The 21,440-nt window shown below is 38.9% G+C and overlaps 2 protein-coding genes across 2 annotated transcripts; both read right to left on the bottom strand.

Moving 5' to 3' along the window:
- Positions 1 to 3,550: 3,550 nt before the first annotated feature.
- Positions 3,551 to 4,498, bottom strand: LOC140065904 (olfactory receptor 6N1-like). The gene has a single exon (XM_072113464.1). It carries the CDS (start codon positions 4,496 to 4,498, stop codon positions 3,551 to 3,553), a length of 948 nt encoding a protein of 315 aa, XP_071969565.1.
- Positions 4,499 to 17,320: 12,822 nt separating this feature from the next.
- LOC140065902 (olfactory receptor 6N1-like) lies at positions 17,321 to 21,140 on the bottom strand. Its single transcript, XM_072113463.1, has 2 exons — positions 21,054 to 21,140; positions 17,321 to 18,252 (listed from the first exon to the last, which is right to left on the bottom strand). Exon 2 carries the CDS (start codon positions 18,245 to 18,247, stop codon positions 17,321 to 17,323), a length of 927 nt encoding a protein of 308 aa, XP_071969564.1. The 5' UTR covers positions 18,248 to 18,252; positions 21,054 to 21,140.
- Between the last annotated feature and the right edge of the window lie 300 nt (positions 21,141 to 21,440).

Raw genomic sequence — 21,440 nt, 5'->3', positions numbered from 1 at the left:
TTGATTAGAGCTGGACTACGTCTGATTAGACCCAGCAGCTCTGATTAACTCTTTAGACACTGGTCACGTGACCGTCGAGTCTTTAGAGCCGGTGGCTCAGTGTGGTGCTGTGAGGAGCGTAGAAGGGAGAGGCTGTAATAACCCGCATCTCCCATCTCCCTAGGGTCTCTTGGTGTCTCTGAAGCTTCCACATACTTAAGGTAGGAATGTTGAGGGCGTGCCATCTCAGGGCAATGCACTTCCGGGCCATGAATAGTGTTTCTCATAAGAATATGTTAAGATGATGAGGCCAATTATCTTCAGAAATCAGGTTCTAAAGGCATATTTCTGGAACTGGTTGAGGTAACAAAGAGGACAAAAGTTCTGTCACATTTTTCCAGAATGCCCTTAAGAGGGAACAGTTGTCCACATGCCCGATATGGCATTTTCATGCCCAGCAGAGTCATCCATCTCCAACCAGAAGCTGACTCAGGAAAGTCAGCAAGCCAAATCCACCTGCCTCAATGACCAGATTGAGGCCTACATGGACTTTGGCTTGCAAAGCTTGTTGCTGGACCTGTGGATTCTGGGGAGGCATACTGAACGAGGGTTCCAATGTCCAGGTTTAGCCTAGATTTTCACACACCTATGGCTGATGTTTCTCACAATGACTACACCTGCTGCCATGTTATGGCCACAATAACAGTGCCACCAACATCACCTGCTCCTAAATCTGCTGTTATGCCATGACCACAATCATGGCACTGATGCAATCTTCACCTGTTTCTAAGCCTTCTGCTGCAATACCACAGTCATAGTGCTGCTGCCATCTTCACCTTCTCTTAAACCTGCTGCTGCAATATCGCAGCCACAATCATGGCACTGCTACTATCTACACCAGCTGCTGTTATGGCAAGGCCACAATCATGGCCCAGGTACTTACTTACCAATGTGTGGCACTTAGCAGATGGTGTTGATCTGCTATTTATACTACTACCAATAAATATCTAATTTCGTCTCTGAGTGAAGATCACTGTGATTGTAACAAACCAAAGAATAAAGTGGATTTGGAGCACACAGTGAAAGTCATGAAAACTGAGCCCACAAGAAAGTGACGCAAATCCGCTTTTTTTCAACAATTTCACCACATTTTTTCCAACTTCACAGAACATGGCATGGAATATTAAATAACGTCACGCCGCACCTTCCCTTCTCTTCCATGTGCCCAACATGTAGATTATTGCCACATATGGGGTATTGCCATACCCAGGAGAACCCACACAATGAATTTTGGGGTGTTTGTCTCCAATTGTATGAGCTGGGCACAAGATTCCATGTTGGATATTTTTTTTACTATGCACTATCCATTATGCATTATTCCTAGGGTCCACCTAGGGTTAAAATGCTTACTACACCCCTAGATTAATTCATTGAGATTGTAGTTTTCAAAAAGGGTCACTTCTTAGGCTAAGGGCATAAAAATATGTAAAATTTGCTCCAAATGCCAGTTCTTCCTTCTGAGCACTGCCATGTGCCCTGCCTAGAGATTACTGCCACATATGGGGTATTACTTTACCTGGAATAACCAGTATAGTGATTTTTTGGGGTGTTTGTCTCCAGTGGCATGAGATGGGCAAAATATATTTGGCACTAAAATGACACAAAGTTGTACTCTGCACTATTCACTTTGTATGACATTACATCAGTCTTCTGATGACGGATCTGGTACAGATCCGAAACGGGTCTCCTTATTTTATACTGTTTTTAAGAGACAATATCCATGAAGTCATGGTGAATAGCTCAAACTTTTTGTTTTAATTCCTAATTGTATAAATACCTAATTCTGTAGATTATTGGCACTAATGGGGTATTGACATTCCCGGGATAGCCCGTGAGAACTCACATAATGATTTTTTATTTGTTTTTTACCGGTGCTAAAGGGGTTGATAAAAACATTATTTATTCCAAAAGCATTAAAAACATGTTAACGCCATTGCAGGAAAACAGTTCTGATGCATTTAGAATCAAGTTGGATTCTTTGTCATAGCTGAACTACAACAAAGAACCAGAGTTGATTTGAAGCAAGTTTTTGGAATAAACTGTTTTAAATCAATTTCCTTGGAACCTTCTAGAATATTTTTTCTCTTTACATTAAAAAAATATTAAAATGAAGGGGGACCAATACGTATCCCTGTGGCATCCACTGGTAACTTTTACCTGATAAATTATGACTCTCTGTTTTCTATCTCTAAGCCAATTTCTTACAAAACACACAGATTTTCCCCTAATCCCAGAAGTCTAATTTTATGTACCAACCTTTTATGTGGCGCTGTGTAAAATGCCTTGGAAAAGTTGAGATATACAACATCCACAGCCTCCCCAAGGTCCAGTCTGGAATTTACTTCCCCATAGCAACCAATCAGATTAGTCTGACAGGACCGATCTCTAATAAACCCATGCTGATGCTGGGTTATAAGGTTGTGCACAGTGAGATACTCCATGATAGCATCTCTAACAAACCCCTCAAATATTTTCCCCGCCACAGAAGTTAGACTCACAGGTCTGTAGTTTCCAGGATCGCTTTTTGATCCTTTTTTGTATACTGCCACCACATTTGCTATGCACCAGTCCTGTGGAACAGAACCAGTCCTCAATAAATCTTTAAATATAAAAAAATCTATCACCACTAATCAAAGTAAACTACAAGAAATATTGGTTCCTAAGTAATAACCCTCTTACCAAATGGGAAAAGTTATGGACAAATAATTATTGTATTCTTTTTCTTTTTTCTTCCTTTAAGATAAATTAATAAAATTTGCTAAATATTCATAACAGTAGTGTAACCATTATTGTCCTTTTTACCTATTGTATGTTAATTATTTTGAAATTGTAATAAAGCTTTATACATTAAATGTAAGTAAGAAGGTGGGCCACACAGCTGTAAGGATATCATTGGGATAAAATTAGCTAATAAAAGCTGATGGTACAGAGGAGGTCTGTCATGGTTAATGTGACTAGTCCTTGGACATATGTGGAGACCTGTTGGGTCAAACTCAAAGTTCTTTATTTTGGTACAGAAATCCAACAGCAGCAGTACAGTGGATTGTGCAGAACCTGGTAGCAGTTAGGGCCCCCCAAACATCCCAGATTCAGTGGGACAGTACCAGTTGGGCTCTGTTCCAGTGTCCCGACCGGTGGAGGTATGTCCCAACTCTGTCAGCATCCACCAGAGGCCACAATCTCAGGGGAATACAATGTGAGGGGGAGAAGGAGGGCTAATTGTGATAGGGAACTGGAGGGAACACATGGTGAGGAGGTGATGGAGGGTCCATAGGGGGATATTATACAGCATGGGGGTGGGGTAAGAGGAAAGGCGTGACTAAGGGAAAGAAATTTTCTGTAGCGCACGTAGCGTGCCACATCTTTTGTCCCTTTCCCCTCACCCTCTTCAGGGGATCCTGGTTCAAATCAGCCAATAGAAAATCCCTCCTGCTACCATGTGCTCTGAATACATTAGTATAAAATACATTTATTAAACAGTGCAATACAATACAATACAATCCCACCTTCTTCAGCCAAATGTTAGTAGAGGCTTAACATTCACAAAATTCACAAATTTTTTTAAAGATGTTTTAATTTCCTGGTTTCTTAAGCCATATATCACAGGGTTAGCTAAAGGTATGAAGACAGCAAATGTGACACCCACAGACCGGTTGTAGTCTAGAGAGTAGAACTTACCTATACGTATGTACATTAAACCAATACTGACAAAAAATAGGACAACAACAATGAGATGAGCTCCACATGTAGAGAAAGCTTTCTGACGTCCAAACTCAGACTTAATTTTCTGAACATCATGTATAATCTTAATATAAGAAAGAATAATACACAAAAAATTCACCATGATCATTGAGCTCATGGTAGACTCTGCCTTTTTAAGGATTGTGGTATCTGAACATGCTAAATCTATGAGAGGAGGAAAATCACAGAAAAACATCTTTATTTGATTTGGACCACAGAAAGGAAGACGAGAAATTAAAATCATTTCGAAAATTGGACAATGTAAAGACCACACAAGACATGCAATGACTAATTTTATACACAACCCAGTTGTCATAATGGTGGAATAACGTAATGGCTTGCAGATGGCCAGATAGCGGTCATAGGCCATTATTGTGAGCATGTAACATTCAGCGACACCCAGTACATGTAAAAAATAAGCTTGTAAGAGACAACCACTGAAAGATGTCTTCTTCTCCTCCGCCAATAGATCAGCCAACATTTTAGGCATAGTGACAGCTGTATAACAGATTTCAATACAGGATAAAGTCCCAATAAAGAAATACATAGGTAACTGGAGATTGGGTTCCAGCACAATCAGGACTAATATCAGCACATTACCAATAACTATAAATAAATACATGAAAAGAAATATTGTAAATAGCAATACTTGGAAATGTTCTAGATCGGAAAATCCGAATAAAATAATGTCTCGGATTTTGCTGTCATTGTTGTTCATACTGTGAAAATTCTCTGTAAATTAGAAATGTAGGAGAAGGTAAAATGAATGAACAATAAACTTAATTAATGTACTGTTTCCAAAATATTGATGATCGAACAGTATCCTGATTCTAAACTCAACAGATACGGCTAGAGTAGCATCTTAGGTGGCATCATCCTCGTAAAGTAAGGCTGAGCATGTCCTGAAGGCGTCATTTTGTTTCTCTCTGACCTTGCTAGTCTGAAGATTGTTGTTTTTATTTAACTGTTTATGTATTGAAAAGGTTTTATATATGTTATTATGCAATACACAATACTGCATTATGTACAAAAGAAAGAGCCAACAGTGTCCAACAATCTGCTGATGTCGACAAGCGCTGCTCACCCCCGCCACTCTCTATAGAGAAACATGGCACACGGCTCCGTATTACAGGCAAAGATAGGACCTGTCCTATCTTTTTCCCGGCTACGGAACAGTACGGTGCCGCATGAGTGCAGCACCATACTGCTCCGTACGGCTGCGTGCGCCCGTTGCGGGCTTATGGGGATTTATGCCACGTATATACGTCCCCACAACGGCCATGTGAATGCAGCCTTACATTAACTCTAGGCATTATCTTAAGCCTTAACAACTACGACACATAACCTAAAAGTAACAAACATTGGGACACAAGACATCCACACAAAGGGAAAAGACAAAGGGTATATTATCTATGACAGGAAACTATCTACCTCAGGCGTTGAGAGTCTCAATCACCTTTCTGACTTAGTCTTGTTTCCCAAAACTCAACCCAAGGGGCCCAAACCTTAGTAAAGAGTTCTACTTGGTTATTCACAGAGGCTGTCAGGGATTCCATGGTATTCTCACTAGAAGAGCTGTTCAAGAGGGAGGCATTGTTGAGAAAGTAGAATAGAGGTTGTAGGGGTATAGATACTTCCTCCCGAAGCAATTCCCTCACCACTTCTCAGAACGGATGAATATGTGTGCATGTCCAGAAAATATGTTGAAGGGACCCTACCTCTCTGCAGTGCCAGCACACATCTGGTTTCCTGTGCAACAGGGGCCCCTATGGTGCTTTACCATTTGGTAATATATGCATTGGATATGGGGGCAGAAGGGGCAGAATGTAAAAGTATATTTAAGTATATTTCTGAAGTGTGTGGGTAATGGTCTTACAGAGCTACTCAAAAGGTCTGGGGTTGGAAGCCATATCTGAGTTCCCCGAGGATTGCAATAGGTGTCAGATGTACAGATATACAGTGATACCGGAAGGATGATGGTATATCAAATTTTTTGGGGAGGGCATGAAAGGGTTAAAACACCCACTACATGTAAGAAATAAGCTTGTAAGAGACAACCTCTGAAAGATGTCTCCTTCTCCTGCTCCAAGAGATCAGCTAAGATTATAGGCATAGTGCCAGCTGTATAACAGATTTCAATACAGGATAAAGTCCCAATGAAGAAATATTTAGGTAACTGGGGATTGGGTTCCAACAAAATCAGGAATAATACCAGTACATTACCAATAACTATAAATATATAAAGTACGTGGTCTACTATGTCTGCAAAACTAAACAAGTGCTTACTGTGCCAGGCTCTGGTATCAGAGCCCATTAACGTATGAACCATGAGCATTGTGAATACTGTTTTTTTTATCCTAGATTGATTTTCACCATACCAGTCTGTCTCCTATGAATTCTGTTCTGGTTTACTGTGTGTTTATTTTGTTTTCTGTATTCTGGTAACTTTGACAGATTTTTTTTACTTTCCATGGTTATGTACTGCATTGTCTTCTTGGTTCTGACCAGTATTTGGTGACTATCTCTCTTTGTTATCCCTATTGCCCTCCCTTTATCTCTTTGTTTGCTCTTTGGCACAGAAAAAGGAATGTTGACCAGTTGTCTACCTACCATTTAGTCTATACTGGGCAAATAGGCAGGGATAGCTAAGATGGGGGTTTAGTCTCAGGGCCCACTGTCTTTTTCTGTCCGTTCCAAAACCCTGCATAGCAGCTACTTACATACACCAGGTAGAAGAAGGTGAACTCCGTCGGACCTGAGCGGGGAAGTGACACATGCATAATATTAACATCGGACAATGCACTTTCATGAACTACATGGGTAAATGTGCCCCAAATTCTTTTGTTGGTTCTTAGTTAACAGTAACATTCATCACTGTTGTAGCTATGTTGGGTCATGTGGTACTTCCCTATTCCAAGGAAGGAATACTTTTGTAACATGACATTGAAAAAGATCACTCTGCTAGCAGGAGATGAATTTTAGTTAGGAAGAGTCACAGGTCAATGAGACAAAGGTTAGGTGAAGGCACAAAAAGTATTGCACAGTGTCAGGATCATGGACTTAGGTTCAGAAAGGGAGACTATCGGGTGACGCTGGACCTCCCTCGGACAGCTTTCTGCCCTCTTAAACCTGAGTTAGCTGCCACCATATCTCGTCATATACAGTATCAGACTAACAAGACACCTTGCATAGACCATGCAAAAATGTTAAATTAATCAATTCAGGTAACATCTCTTCTGAGTTTATGTAAATGGCAGAGCTTCCTAAGTGCGCTGCTACATCAATTTCAGGCTCAACCAATGTTTGATCACAAATCACAGGCAGGTCTCCAGTGCCTTGGAGAGAGAGGGTTTGCCGCTGCTGTGGGACGTGGTAAGCCGTGTACCCCGCACCAACACATCAGCCACACTTTATATTACCACTGCTCTTCAGTCAGCAATATTCCTCCTCCAATTAGATCACGAATATTTAAGAACCTGACGAAGGGAGCAGTCCGCCCCGAAATGCGTTCTTCACTATTTGATACTTTGTGAATAAAATGAATTTGTGATCAAACATTGGTTGAGCCTGAAATGGATGTGGCAGCGCACTGAGGAAGCACTACTTTTCTCCCTTTAATCCACTGCCATTTGCAAAACGGTCCTTCCAGGAGGAACCGGTAGGAGCACTGCAGCGCTACATCATCTCCTGACACACTCTGAGTAGTTATGCACTGAGCATATCTACCCCAGGTGAGAGCATAACTAACCTGACCCTAGTCACCAGAAATAGGATTCCCTTGAACCAACGGGTTTTTGCCCTATGAGCGCCTTTGAGTCCTTTTATTTTTCGTTCCAGTATACTGAGTTTATGTAAAACACAAGAAGGCTCTTATTATTATTATTATTTTATTTTATGACTTGTATGCCTGTATTCCTTAGAATCTTTATATGCTAATATCTTCTCATGCGGCATCCTACAAATGTGGTCTTACTCCCATCTTTTTGAGGATCATGAGGATAACCGTATTCATATTTTGGGAGTTATTTAATTCCTCCCTTTTGCTTTGAAGCCATGCCTTGGCTTATGACACAGTAACAGCAGAGATGTGAATTATGCCATATATTCCTTTGATGTTTATAGCATGAAGCGTTTTTCTAGCTGTGACCTTAAAGGGGTTTTCCCATCTGGGCATTTACATTTAATTAAATTCATTTTCAATATTTAAATATTTCTTCAAATTGGATTTTATTTAAAAAAATGTTCCTGTGTGAAGATAATTTCTCATAAATGTAGTCATGTTGTCCCTTAGAAACGAGATAGCTTCCTCAGATACGACCACCTCCCATTTAGGCAGCTGTAGCCAGACATGCGCTATTGAGTTCTGTCTGACCACCTGGATTCAGCAATCAGCAATCATTCATAAATGTAATAGATGGACATGTGTAGAGTTCACAAATGCCTCCTATTGATAAGTTCACATGAATAAATCATAATAATATCACCAAAACTGAAATAACGAAATATCTGCTTTTAGAAATTTTAAGACAGTCACAACCTGCAAAATATATCAATAAAACAAATTAAAAAGTAAAGGTGCCCCTAAAACCTATACATTTTTGAAAGCAGACAACCAGGTGATGCATTTGGCAATTAACATTTGACCACCCTTGTGTAATTTTGTGACAAACACAAACTATTACACAAAAAGTGCATTGAAAATAACCTAAGTTTTTACATAAAACTCAAATCGAAGTAGAGGTTTACGCACAAACAGGGATTTAAAAATAACAACACAAAGTGAACAGATTTATATATGCCACAATACATAACATCAAGAATTTACACTCCCTACAATGCTAAAACAAAATCCTTGACATATTTGGTTGCTATCGACAAATGTGTTTGAAAATATATAAGGCACAAAATAAAAAGCTCCTATTCTGTCAAAATCCAATTTTTCCAGAAATCACCATGTAAACAAGAATAACTTTTAAATTCATACACACTACCACCTTCATGCAACTTTCCAGCAAACGGCAATAAAATGCAAAAATTGCATGAAAATTCAAAATTTCCTCAAAAATATGTACAAATCCAGAATATAATATAAGTAATATAAAGAAAATATACTTTCCTAAAACAGTAAGATGTGAGGAGATCATACATACCCCACATGTGTATATTCACCAAAATATGCAGCAAAGGGAACGTAAATCCTCAGGGGAAACCAAACTATTTTTGCAGAAAATTGTGTCACCCAGATCCATCATTGTTTGCTCCCTTACACAATGGTAACCCATATAAATAACTATATATCCATAAACCAAGCTAATGAGATAACAAGAGTCACTTTTAGATGTGCGCCATTGTATTAGCCGCCAATAACAGAACAGCGCTTCATAAGAATTTGAGTGAAAACGTCATAAGATAGGTTTAAATAATGGAGGATGGTGGGAAATAAAAACTTTATTCCAGAACATGTGTGTGTTTTTGGTGTTACATATAAATTTATGGACATGTTCTGGGTTGCGGTGTTAATATGTAGCCACATTAATCGAATGTACATTGTATCAGTCAATTTTCGCAAAAAGACGATCACCGAATAAAAGGCAATAAGAAAGCAAGTGTATTCTTAGATAGTTCTGGATAGAGAAGGGTTAAAAACATGAATATTAGTTGATATTATTTCTTATCAGAATGTATTAACATATAAAGTGATAATTTCCATTATCTGTGAGGTGCAGCAGCTCCTGTGTGCAGCAAATATCTCTGGCTCTGTGACACATAGAACCATGAAAGAAAGAGACTCTCTTCTTAAATCTAAATTTGTGTTTCTAAGTTTCAGGGAAAACTGAGATATTAACTGTTAAAGTGCCGTCGGGAGTGATTTTTATCTATAAAAATTTCACATGATATTCTCACTTTAAACATAAATATCTCTTGATCCATGGCACCTAGAAACACAATTTTAGATGCACTTGAAAAAAGAGATTCTCCTCTTTCAGGAGGCTCTGGGCAAATGCCCACTTTGCCTACCCATATCGCCTACCCATATCGCCGGTGAGCAGGAACATCTTGAAGATTGCAGAAGGAATCAAACACCGTGTCAGGGGCTGATGCACTGCCTGCCTATTCCAGATGAGAAAGCAACGATGAGACATTACATATGCCCGAGGGCCTCAAGTATATTGTGCTATTTTCTCCTATTGCTGCTATAGCCACATCCACTCTTCTCAGAAGGATTCCATATGGTTGTAGCAATAGATAGTAAAGAGGTTATGCTTGGGTCTTAAAAATCATGTAAGAAGAGTTCAGTTTTATTTACATTTTAGGTTGACGACCCTGTTGCAGATTTTACATAGCAATCTAGCTTACACCAGGATTTTTAATAAATATGGGAACATGGCTGTAGGTGCTATAGCTTTTGCGTTCTCAGTGGTAGGAGTTGTGACCACATAAGCCAGGGGGATTCATAGGCTCATGACATTGTAAGTACATGCTAAGTGCAGCTAGTGCTAAAGGACCTGTCTTCCCTTTGTAGTAACAGTGCTGTCCCAGGGATCCGCATCACCTCCTAATGCAGAAATCCGATCACATAGAGTCTGGTTTCTTGTGTCTTACCTTAGTCTCAATGATCAATGACTTTAGATGGTTTTGCTTCTCAGCATCTGTATTTAAAGGATCTCAGCTCCTGGGGAATTGGGAAAAAAATAAGGTTACAAATACACAAGACACATGAATTAAGACTGTATCTTTAGCCAATCTTCCAAATTAAGATAATGTAAAAACAACATATTAAGAATTAAATAGTATGACTTGAACCACACTATAGCAAGTGACCAAAAATGACAACTTTGTGGACATTTTAAACTGAAAGTCCTTTATTTAGCACAATGTTGTTTTTAGGTCCAAGATGTCGACAAGGAATCCTAATACGGACACCTTTGTACTTAGATTTATTGCTTGTATTATGGAACAAAGTGGAATATTGTAAGTCTCTCATAACAGGTATAAGTAACCTCTTTAAATGGGTCTCAAATCGTGTTTTTTTCAGATCTAGTGCTAAATTCAGTTTGTCTACACTGCTGCTCTCAACTGTTTTCTTTCTGAATTGATATCGCTGTGTACACGAGTCAATGGCCCATTTCCTTGTGTAACTGAAATTTCAATGTAATAAATAATCCTGTATAGTTCTTATATAGTGAGTCTCACAATCTTAACATATGTACAAAAATAACATTATCTGTGGTCTATAGTGTTGTTAGAAGTAATTTCCAGAACAGGGGGGTTCACGATTCAAACCTGAAGTACAATATTTGGTCAAAAAGCACACATATTGGTCAAAAAGCACCAACCTGCTTGATTGACTACTGAAGCAGCCAATAAAGCACCTTAAAGCCCCTTAGCAACCACAGGCATGTAGTCTGTAGACATGCCTGTGATTGGCTCGGATGGACATGTGACTTTACAGTATAAGAGCAGAGTCACATGTCCAGATGCCTTTACACATGAAGACAGCTAAGGAGAGGTTGCTGCTGATCATACGGTCAGTCAGCTAGGAAGGGAAAAACCAGCAATTGGTGTATAGAAGAGGCTGCTATTATTAGACGCATGTGGAAATATGAAATAATTGCCCTTATTAGGGCACTCTGATGTTAGGTGCATTAGGCTTCTATAGTGCAGGGATATTATTACTCGTTATAGACAATTATACAACAATACTTGCAAAAACCAGACAGGAATAATACGTAGCATTACCCGCTTCATCCAGCAAGATCTGGAAGGTCAATCATGACATGATCAAACATATCATGATTGTAGAGTTACCGTACTCCTGTCAGTAATTATCACGTATTAATATGTGGATAATAGAAGTGCTCATCATAGTGATTAGCGTACATTAATATGTGAATAATACAAGTGTTCATTATACCGATTAGTATGCATTAATACATGGATCATGGAAGTACTCATTATAGTGATTAGTGCACATTAATACATGGATCATCGAAGTGCTTATAATAGTGATTGGCAGGCATTAATACGTTGATCATAGAAGTTCTTATCATAGTAATTAGCATGCATTAATTCATGGATATTAAAAGTGCTCATCATAGTTATATATGGAAAAGAGTTTTTTGAGAAAAAGGGGTGCTTCTACGGTGTAATACCCTATTTGCAGCTATGTGATATTGTTGTAGTATTATAGCTACTAACCTAGTGAAGTTGTGCTGACAGGCACAACTCTGTGAAGCATGTGTATCCTTGTCTGACGTCCCCCTGCAGCCATGCTCTCAGGAAGAATCCTTTCTCCCTCAGAGAATAAATCCTGAAGGTAAGTATCCACTGGGTTTGTTTCTATAGGTGATGAGCTTTTGATCAGGCGCTTGGACGACTCAATGGTTAATTTATCAGGAATTTTATTTCATAAAAGTTGACTTGCTATAAAAATAAAAAATATATAAAAGATATATACAAATTGATTCGCATTCGAACCGAGCGCTTCCTCTGGTTCATGGCTAACATTGACAGTGTGATACAATTTAAAGAGATAGATGGCATCTGAGTGGTTACAGGTAAATGTCGGTTTCCAGCTGTCAGCGCACTGTCCGGATGTACATAAATGAGATTTAATGATGAACAATCTTAAAATAGAAACATTACAATACAAGAATTATTATTATAAAAAGCGGTACAATGAAAACATATGAAAACATATATTACAGCAAGAAAAGAACTATTTACATGATATTTTGACGTTGAGGTACCTGAGGACTACAAAAGAAGATGAAACGAGGCTGTAAGACTAAAAGTACGGAAGCTGTAAGGAGTTCAAAAATCAAAACGTGGAAGTAACGCTCTGAAAAACTACAAACGGAAGATGGCGGGACTATGAAACTACAAGTACGGAAGCCGATTTGGGTCAGAAAGGAAACTGCGTGAAACTACATGCTAGGCTATGAGACTACACGTATGGAAGCCGATTTGAGATAGAAATAAAAGAACTCGGAACATGAATGGACCTATCGGGCGGGGTGGCTAAAAAACAAAAGGTAATTGAAAAAATGGACTTTGCAATAGGATGTTGTAATTCTGCATGTTTATTGTTTGGGAGATATTGATTGATTGTAGTGGTTGTAGAGTGATAATGAGTATCAGAAAGAAGAAAAACTATAATTATGGCCGACAGTTTGTATAACCATTTTGTTATAGAATGGTTTTGTTGGCTTCATTGAGGCCATTTGAAAGAGAAAGAGTATTTAGTTGTATAAATCCAATATACTTCACATCTACAAAGCAGGTGGAATCGATTTCATGCGGTCTCGGGTATGTGGTCTATCGGCATGATGGAAATGGGAAATTTTATTTTAGGGTGAACCAGTGTGCAATGTTTCCATACACCTTGCAGCAAGAATTTTTTCTTTACATTTTCTCTGTTTATTTAACCGGGTTCGTAAGGGTTGAACAGTACGCCCGACATACTGTAAATGGCAAATTTTACATTCAATCACATAAATTACATATTTTGTCTGGCAGAATATATTTAAAGGAATAGAGAATATTTCTTTGGTGGTGTTACATATAAAGGAAGATCCTGTTGTGATGGATTTACAACATAGGCCTAATGTGTTTATGATTTTTACTGTTTATTTATATTTATATGACTTCTAGGGAAATGGGGGTGAAGCCCTCCTCAAACACCCGCAGCTGACGTGTGCCATACGCTGGGAAGGGGTTAAATATTTATTTAGCCCTAAAATGTACATGTTCCCTTACTTAACCATATAGCATAGATATCATGTTATTTATGTTCTATGGGTCAGTACAATTACATCATTATCCCGTTTATATAGCTTTTGACTAGCTGTTTGACTAATTTTGATGAATAAAATTGCATTTGGAGAGAAAAATAACTTGTTTTTGCATTGTCGTCTTCTAAGAGGTGTAACATTTGAATTTCTTTGTTGATTGAGCTGTTTTAGGGTTTATTTTTTTGCGGTATGAGTTGTACTTGTCATTGTTGTTATTGTGAGGCAAATGTGACTTTTTGATCACTTTTTATTGCATTTTTGCTTGATTGAATGCACAAAAATCCTTATTTTTTAATTTTTTTAATGGTGTTCACTGTACCGGGTGAGTAATAACTTTATTTTATTGTATGGATTTTTACGGTTTGTGTGGTGATCTTCACTTTTTTATTATATATGTGAGTTTTATAATATTTGAAAGTGGCAAGAAAGGACAGCGAGAAAGCGCTAATAGTGTGACATCTTAGGGGGTAACAAATGGACATAAAGCTGTAGATTGTGCTCACCGTTTTAGGTTGTGCTGCAGATAGGCACAATACTATTGTAGGCTTTGTGGTGATAATTTTTGTCTGGTGCTGCCTCCAGAGGATGATCTCCTAAATGGAGTTGCCAAACTCTATAGGATATGGTGAAAGTGGTCTATTGTTGGGGTCCAAAAGGATGGCGCACACAGAGGTGAGTATACAAAAAATTTTTATTCAAGGTCTTTAAAACACAACGGGGCAGATTTACTTACCCGGCCCATTCACGATCCAGCGGCGCCTTCTCTGAACAGGATTCGGGTCCGGACGGGATTTATGAAGGTAGTACCTCCGCCGTCCACCAGGTGGCGCTGCTGCGCTGAAAATCATCTGAACGCGCCGGAATACACCGAGCTGGACCAGGTGAAGGTAAGCGCTTCCCAAGCGACACATTTTCGGTTTTTAAATGCAGCGGTTTTTCCGAATACGTCGTGTTTTCGTTCGGCCACGCCTCCCGATTTCCGTCGCGTGCATGCCGGCGCCGATGCGCCACAGTCCGATCGCGTGCGCCAAAATCCCGCAGCAATTCAGGTACAATCGGCGCAAATCGGAAATATTCGGGTCACACATCGGGAAAACGCGAATCAGGCCCTTAGTAAATGACCCCCAACGTGTTTTGGGGCGTTCTACCCCTTTCTCAAGTGAACAAAAGACTGAGTACAGTGACAGAAAGTAAAGAGGAGTTTTAACCCAATGGGGCAAGACAAGTATATAAATAAGAAAATGAAAAAATAAGTAAAAAACAAACAGATAAAAAACATGGTAAGTATTGGTTGTGCAGATACGCTCTTAAATCGTGAACATGGTCGTAAAATTATAAAATAACCATGTGCTATGCCAACATAACAATCTTTATTAAATATAGACAACAAATAACATATACACCAGACCAAAAACCCATAAAAGCAATTAAAAAGGAGAAAAATCCTATATACTTAAAGGAAACTTACCACTGCTCGCATGATAAAATCATGCGAGCAGACCACCCGGTAGGCTATTTAATACTAATGCCGGCACATACTTTAGTTAGGCACGGCGATCGTTAGTTTAGCTAAAAAAAAACGTTTTACTTACATATGTAAATAGTCCTCCGGTGCTACCCTACGTCATCTTCGGAAGGGAGATGGCTTCCGATCTTTAATTATTCCCGCCTCCTTCATTGTAGCCGTCCTCCTTCGGGTGCCGAGAGCCATTACGTCACCAAGCTCTCGGCACCTATCGCGCATGCGCAGATACTAACTCTCGCACAGCCGGCCGGCGATAGGTGCAGAGAGCTTGGTGACGTCACGGCTCTCGGCACCCGAAGGAGGACGGCTACAATGAAGGAGGCGGGAATAATTAAAGATCGGAAGCCATCTCCCTTCCGAAGATGACATAGGGTAGCACCGGAGGACTATTTACATATGTAAGTAAAACCTTGTTTTAGCTAAACTAACGATCGCCGTGCCTAACTAAAGTATGTGCCGGCATTAGTATTAAATAGCCTAACAGGTGGTCTGCTTGCATGATTTTATCATGCGAGCAGTGGTAGGTTTCCTTTAAACCCAAGGGAGGTTTGGGCACATGATAAGGCCCCTAAAAAGATCACCTCCCTACCCAGCCCCACACCCTAAGCCTGTCCAGCAAAAATGATGAAAGTGTATGTGAGTATGAATATCATCAATTATGCAGCCCCGCAGCAAATAACAATGCAATGTGGATAGACATTATAGTTACCAGGCAGGCCAGACAGACAGGGGAAGGGCTGGGAGAGGCCCACGCGTATCGCCACTCACAGTGACTTCCTCAGGGGTAACTGGTGTAGATAGATAGACCAATATATATACCTGAATTGATGTGATATGAAGTGTCAGGTGTGGAGCGCCTTGATGGTATGGTCGCGCTCGGCTTCATCCCCGAAGTAGTGCGCATGTGACCATGATGGTGGCGCCCAGCGCCGGGTAAAGTACGCATGCCCGCGAGTTGTCAGCTGGAGAGTCGGTTAGTTACTTACATATAATAAAAAAAATTAAAAAGATCTTTGATATCTTATTATGTGTAAGTAACTAACCTTGTCCTTAATTACCATTTCTCTATATGTACTCTTATATAAAATTATGGTCCAATATGTGTGTATGTATATCTACAAATCTTTATTACCGTTTTTTTATTATTTGTACAATATTTTATAGTTGATACACAGATGTGATACTTCCAATGATGATATAATTTTACGACCATGTTCACGATTTAAGAACGTATCTGCACAACCAATACTTACCATGTTTTTTATCTGTTTGTTTTTTACTTATTTTTTCATTTACTTATTTATATACTTGTCTTGCCCCATTGGGTTAAAACTCCTCTTTATTTTCTGTCACTGTACTCAGTCTTTTGTTCACTTGAGAAAGGGGTAGAACGCCCCGAAATGTGTTGTGTTTTAAAGACCTTGAATAAAATTTTTTAGAATGCTCACCTCTGTGTGCGCCATCCCTTTGGACCCCAACTATAGACCACTTATAATATATGAGGCATTTTGGGTACTTTTATTATTTTTTATTTGTAAACATTTTAAAACAGGCAGCCCTGGCGTGCTTCATCGGAATCCTGGAGTTGCAATGGAGATGATCGGCATCCCCGAACCCGACGCAGGGGTGCTGATTGTGAAGGGGCAGGTGAGGAAGCCGGTTGGACCAAGGCGACTAATGGGTTGAACATCCGGGATCATGACTATTGCAATCCCAGCTGTTACAGCAGAGGCCCAGGTGTCACATTCAGAGGGTCCTGTACTGATCAGACAAGCTAACTACCTGCACACCATGACGATTCCCAATATCATAGTGTGGTAAGGAGTTAATTTTTACTGCAAGAAACAACAGAGGGTCAAGTTTTACATGTAGATAAAATACAATTTCTTTACAAAGCTTGGAAGTATTACTTTACTATTCGAACTGTGAAACATGTACATGCAGGATTTGGGCTAATACAATCTAGACTAGAATACTACGAGGGGGATTTAACATGATTGGGCACATTGTGTGTATATAATAAGACGCTCTGGCCTGGTGTAGAATTGCACTATAAACTATGCCAGGAGTGTCCGTTATCGTATACCCACCATGGCTTGGCACACTGCCCACCTCTACCCTCCCTCTTGGCTTGGAGCTGGCACAGGGGGAAAAGAGATGTAATTCCTGGTCATTTTTTTTAGCATTACACTGCCATCTCTATTCCTGTCACACTTTAGATTTATCTGAAACCTAAGCAATTAAAAACTTTTTTGAAAGAGGTTTTTATTTCCTGGTTTCTTAAGCCATATATCACAGGGTTAGCAAAAGGTATGAAGACAGCAAATATGACACCCACAGCCCGGTTGTAGTCTGGAGAATAGTACTTGCCTACACGTATGTACATTAAACCGACACTGACAAAAAATAGGACAACAACAATGAGATGAGCTCCACATGTAGAGAAAGCTTTCTGACGTCCAACTTTAGATTTAACCTTCAGTATATCCAGTATAACCTTAATATAGGAAAGGAGAATGCACAAAAAATTCAACATGATCAGTGAACTAAGGGCACTCTCCATCATTGTAAGTACTCTAGTATCGGCACATGCCAAATCAATCAGAGGAGGAAAATCACAGAAAAAATTCTCTATTTCATTTGGGCCACAGAAAGGAAGATGATATATCAGGATTGTCTCAACAACTGGAGAATATAAAGACCACACAAGACATGCAATGACTAATTTTATACACAACCCAGTTGTCATAATGGTGGAATAACGTAATGGCTTGCAGATGGCCAGATAGCGGTCATAGGCCATTATTGTGAGCATGTAACATTCAGCGACACCCAGTACATGCAAGAAATAAGCTTGTAAGAGACAACCACTGAAAGATGTCTTCTTCTCCTCCGCCAATAGCTCAGCCAACATTTTAGGCATAGTGACAGCTGTATAACAGATTTCAATACAGGATAAAGATCCAATAAAGAAATACATAGGTAACTGGAGATTGGGTTCCAGAAAGAACAGCACTAATAACAGCACATTACCAATAACTATAAATAAATACATAAAAATAAAGATTAAGAACAATAATACTTGTAAATGTTGTTGGTCGGAAAATCCAATTAAAATCATGTCTCGGATTTTGCTGTCATTGTGCATATTCCCTATAAATGAATATAAAGGAGGAAATAAAATAAAATTACAGTCAACTTAAGTTATAATGCTTCATGGGGCCCCAGACTAAATAGTGAATCACCTTTTTGCTACATAAGAAGACACCAAATGACATGGAAAAGAAGGAGGGCAATGTCATAGATTTTTATTCCAGTGTGTGAGCTTTATAAAAAGTCATGGACCTACCTACAGGGGGAGCAGCAATAGCAGCTTCTATAGGAGTGATATGACATGACATACTGAATAGAGATGAGCGAGCACTAAAATGCTCGGGTGCTCGTTATTCGAGACGAACTTTTCCAGATGCTCGAGTGCTCGTCTCGAATAACGAGCCCCATTGAAGTCAATGGGAGACCCGAGCATTTTTTTAATAAAACTGAACAGTAAAAGAACAGTGCAAAAAAAAAATTCCAGATGTTTGCAGATGTTTTACTTGTAAGAACACATTGAAATAACACTATTCTTCACTTTGCAGGTGTTCGCGCGTGTCTCCCGCTAAGTTAGGAGATGTGCACGAACATCTGGAATGTGAAGAATAGTGTTATTTCAATGTGTTCTGCACTTAAATGCTCCTGTGTTCACTGTTTTTAATGTTTTAATTCTATTCTTCACATTGCAGGTGTGCGCGCGTGTCTCCCGATAGGTTCGGAGATACGCGCGCACAGCTGCAAAGTGAAGAATAGAATTAAAACATTAAAAACAGTGAATACAGGACCATTTAAGTGCAGAACACATTGAAAGAACACTATTCTTCACATTCCAGATGTTCCGAACATCTCCGAACCTAGCGGGAGACACGCGCGAACACCTGGAAAGTGAAGAATAGTGTTATTTCAATGTGTTCTTACAAGTAAAACATATGGAAACATGTGTAATATTTTTTTTTTACAATAAAAATACTTTTATTCAATTTATTTTATTAATTTACTGCTCGATCTCGAGCCGGCGAGATACTCGTCCGAGTAACGAGCCGGTCCGAGTATGCTAATACTCGACCGAGCAGTATACTCGGACGAGTATACTCGCTCATCTCTAATACTGAAGAATGACAGCATTGGAACCATGGGAACCCACATGACATACTGGCCCACATTTATAAAAGTGTTTGCAACAGTTTCTGTCTGACTTTGCACTGAAAAGAACGTGCAAACTGCTTGCACATATATTTATAAAGTGTCTTCACCAGTTTTACGTCGCGGCTGCACTATTTGGGTGTATATGCTGTATGTGTGTGTATATATGGTGTGCATATACTGTATGTATATGTTGCATGTGTGTATATATGGTGTGTATATACTGTATGTGTGTGCAAATACTATATGTCTGTATATGGTACTGTATACACATGTATTAATGCTGAATGTACTTATATGGTGTGTTTATACTGTACACGTGTGTATATATAGTATGTACATACAGTATGTGTAAATATATGATATATATGTGTATTTAATGTCTATACATTGTATGTGTGTATATGGAGTGTATATTCTGCATGTATTAGTGTATAAATATATATATATATATATATATATATATATATATATATATATATATATTTAAATGTGTGCGTATGGGTGTATAAATGTGTGGAAGAGTGTATAATTGTGTGTGTAAAACTTTATATGTATGTATATAAGTGTATAAATGTGTGTAAACATGTGTGAGTGTACAAAAATGTTTATATTTTAAGGGAAAAGATGGCCCCATGAAGAAGTCTGCTATGAGGCCCAGCTTCTCCTAGTTACACCCCTGTAGAAAGTACCACCCCAATCATTTGAATCATTGAATAACCTTATGATTTCTGTCCATTGTGGCATTTCCAAGAAATTCTTATTTTAATCCATATGCTAATGAGGCAGTTGGTGCACCAAGTCCTCCCCAGAGCACTGTTATTACTGACTGGACTGCTTCCATCTTGATCAGATAAGGTGAAGGTTTGTCATGGTTGAAAAAAATATATAAAAAGACACTGGAAGAAGAGGGAATTTATTTAGAGGGGAATAGCACTAATGAAGGACAAAATCTTGTGCACCGATTGCCTCGTAAGCATATGGATTATATTGTGAAAAAAAAGGTTAATATTAGAAATCACACTGTATTTCTCCACAACATTCTGTCTGCAAAGCTTGGTGCTGGTGCTATACCCTTTTTAAGTTGTACCTGAGCTTTCAATCAATTAGTGAACATGAATAATGTCCATTCCACTTTCAAAATTACTTTTGGACATTTTTACTAAACTCACATTTGATATTTTACGTTCAGACAGAACTTACTTCTAAGATCTAGATGTCTCTGTCCTTTTGGACGATGCCAAATCAACCTGTGTGAGGACTGCATCTGGGCAAATTTAAAAAATCTCCTCTCTATATGCAGGAAATGAGGCTGGAACAGTATAGCGCCTGTGTACTATGCCGGCAAATTTCCCTGACAGTCTGTAAAGTATCTTCAGACTGTAGTGATAACTGGAGCAACCATAGGAGGACATACACACAACAGACTTATTCTGCAACAAATGCAAATCTTCCAGAGATTTTTAGAATTTTTAGTTTTTCTGCATTATTTCTGCTTTTATTTGTGATTACAGCACATTGAATGATCTGGTAAAACAAGAGTATATTGATATTCTCGACACAATTAATATAACCTCATGGATTTGGCATAAAGGTTTAGCATATAGTTCCATTGAAAACCTGTTTTGTGACTGCAAGAAATGCAATAATCTGAAGTGGCTAAACCCACAATTGATACAGAAAAAACTTAAAATATCTTCAGTACAACAAATCCTTACTTTATCTTACAGATGTGATGAGTTTAGAAGCCGACTGAATTTCAAAATTTCTGGCCCAATGCACTTCTGTCCCAAAGGTAGCAGCAGTTTCTGAAAAATATAAGTACATGAAGCCGTCACATCCAACTACAAGATTAAGAAAGTCAGTTTTGCTTTTTGTTTTGTAGATGGAAGGAGACACTTTTCATTGAGGGACAGTGAGAGATTGTTGAAATATTTTCAGCACTCAAAAAATTATTCCAATAGGCAAAAAATGCATTGGCTGGGCAGGAGATCAATGAAAACAAGTCATTTGGTGTAAGTAGCACAGAAACACAGTTATTCGTGGTGCACAATTTGCCCCTTAAGGAGCTACTCACGGTGTAAGACCGGTCCACACAGTCTTAG

Source organism: Engystomops pustulosus, chromosome 6 (genome assembly GCF_040894005.1).
Source record: "Engystomops pustulosus chromosome 6, aEngPut4.maternal, whole genome shotgun sequence".
In the NCBI taxonomy this organism is placed as follows: Eukaryota; Metazoa; Chordata; class Amphibia; order Anura; family Leptodactylidae; genus Engystomops; species Engystomops pustulosus.
Note: the sequence above shows the minus strand (reverse complement) of the source record. Positions and strands in the feature narration are given on the sequence as shown.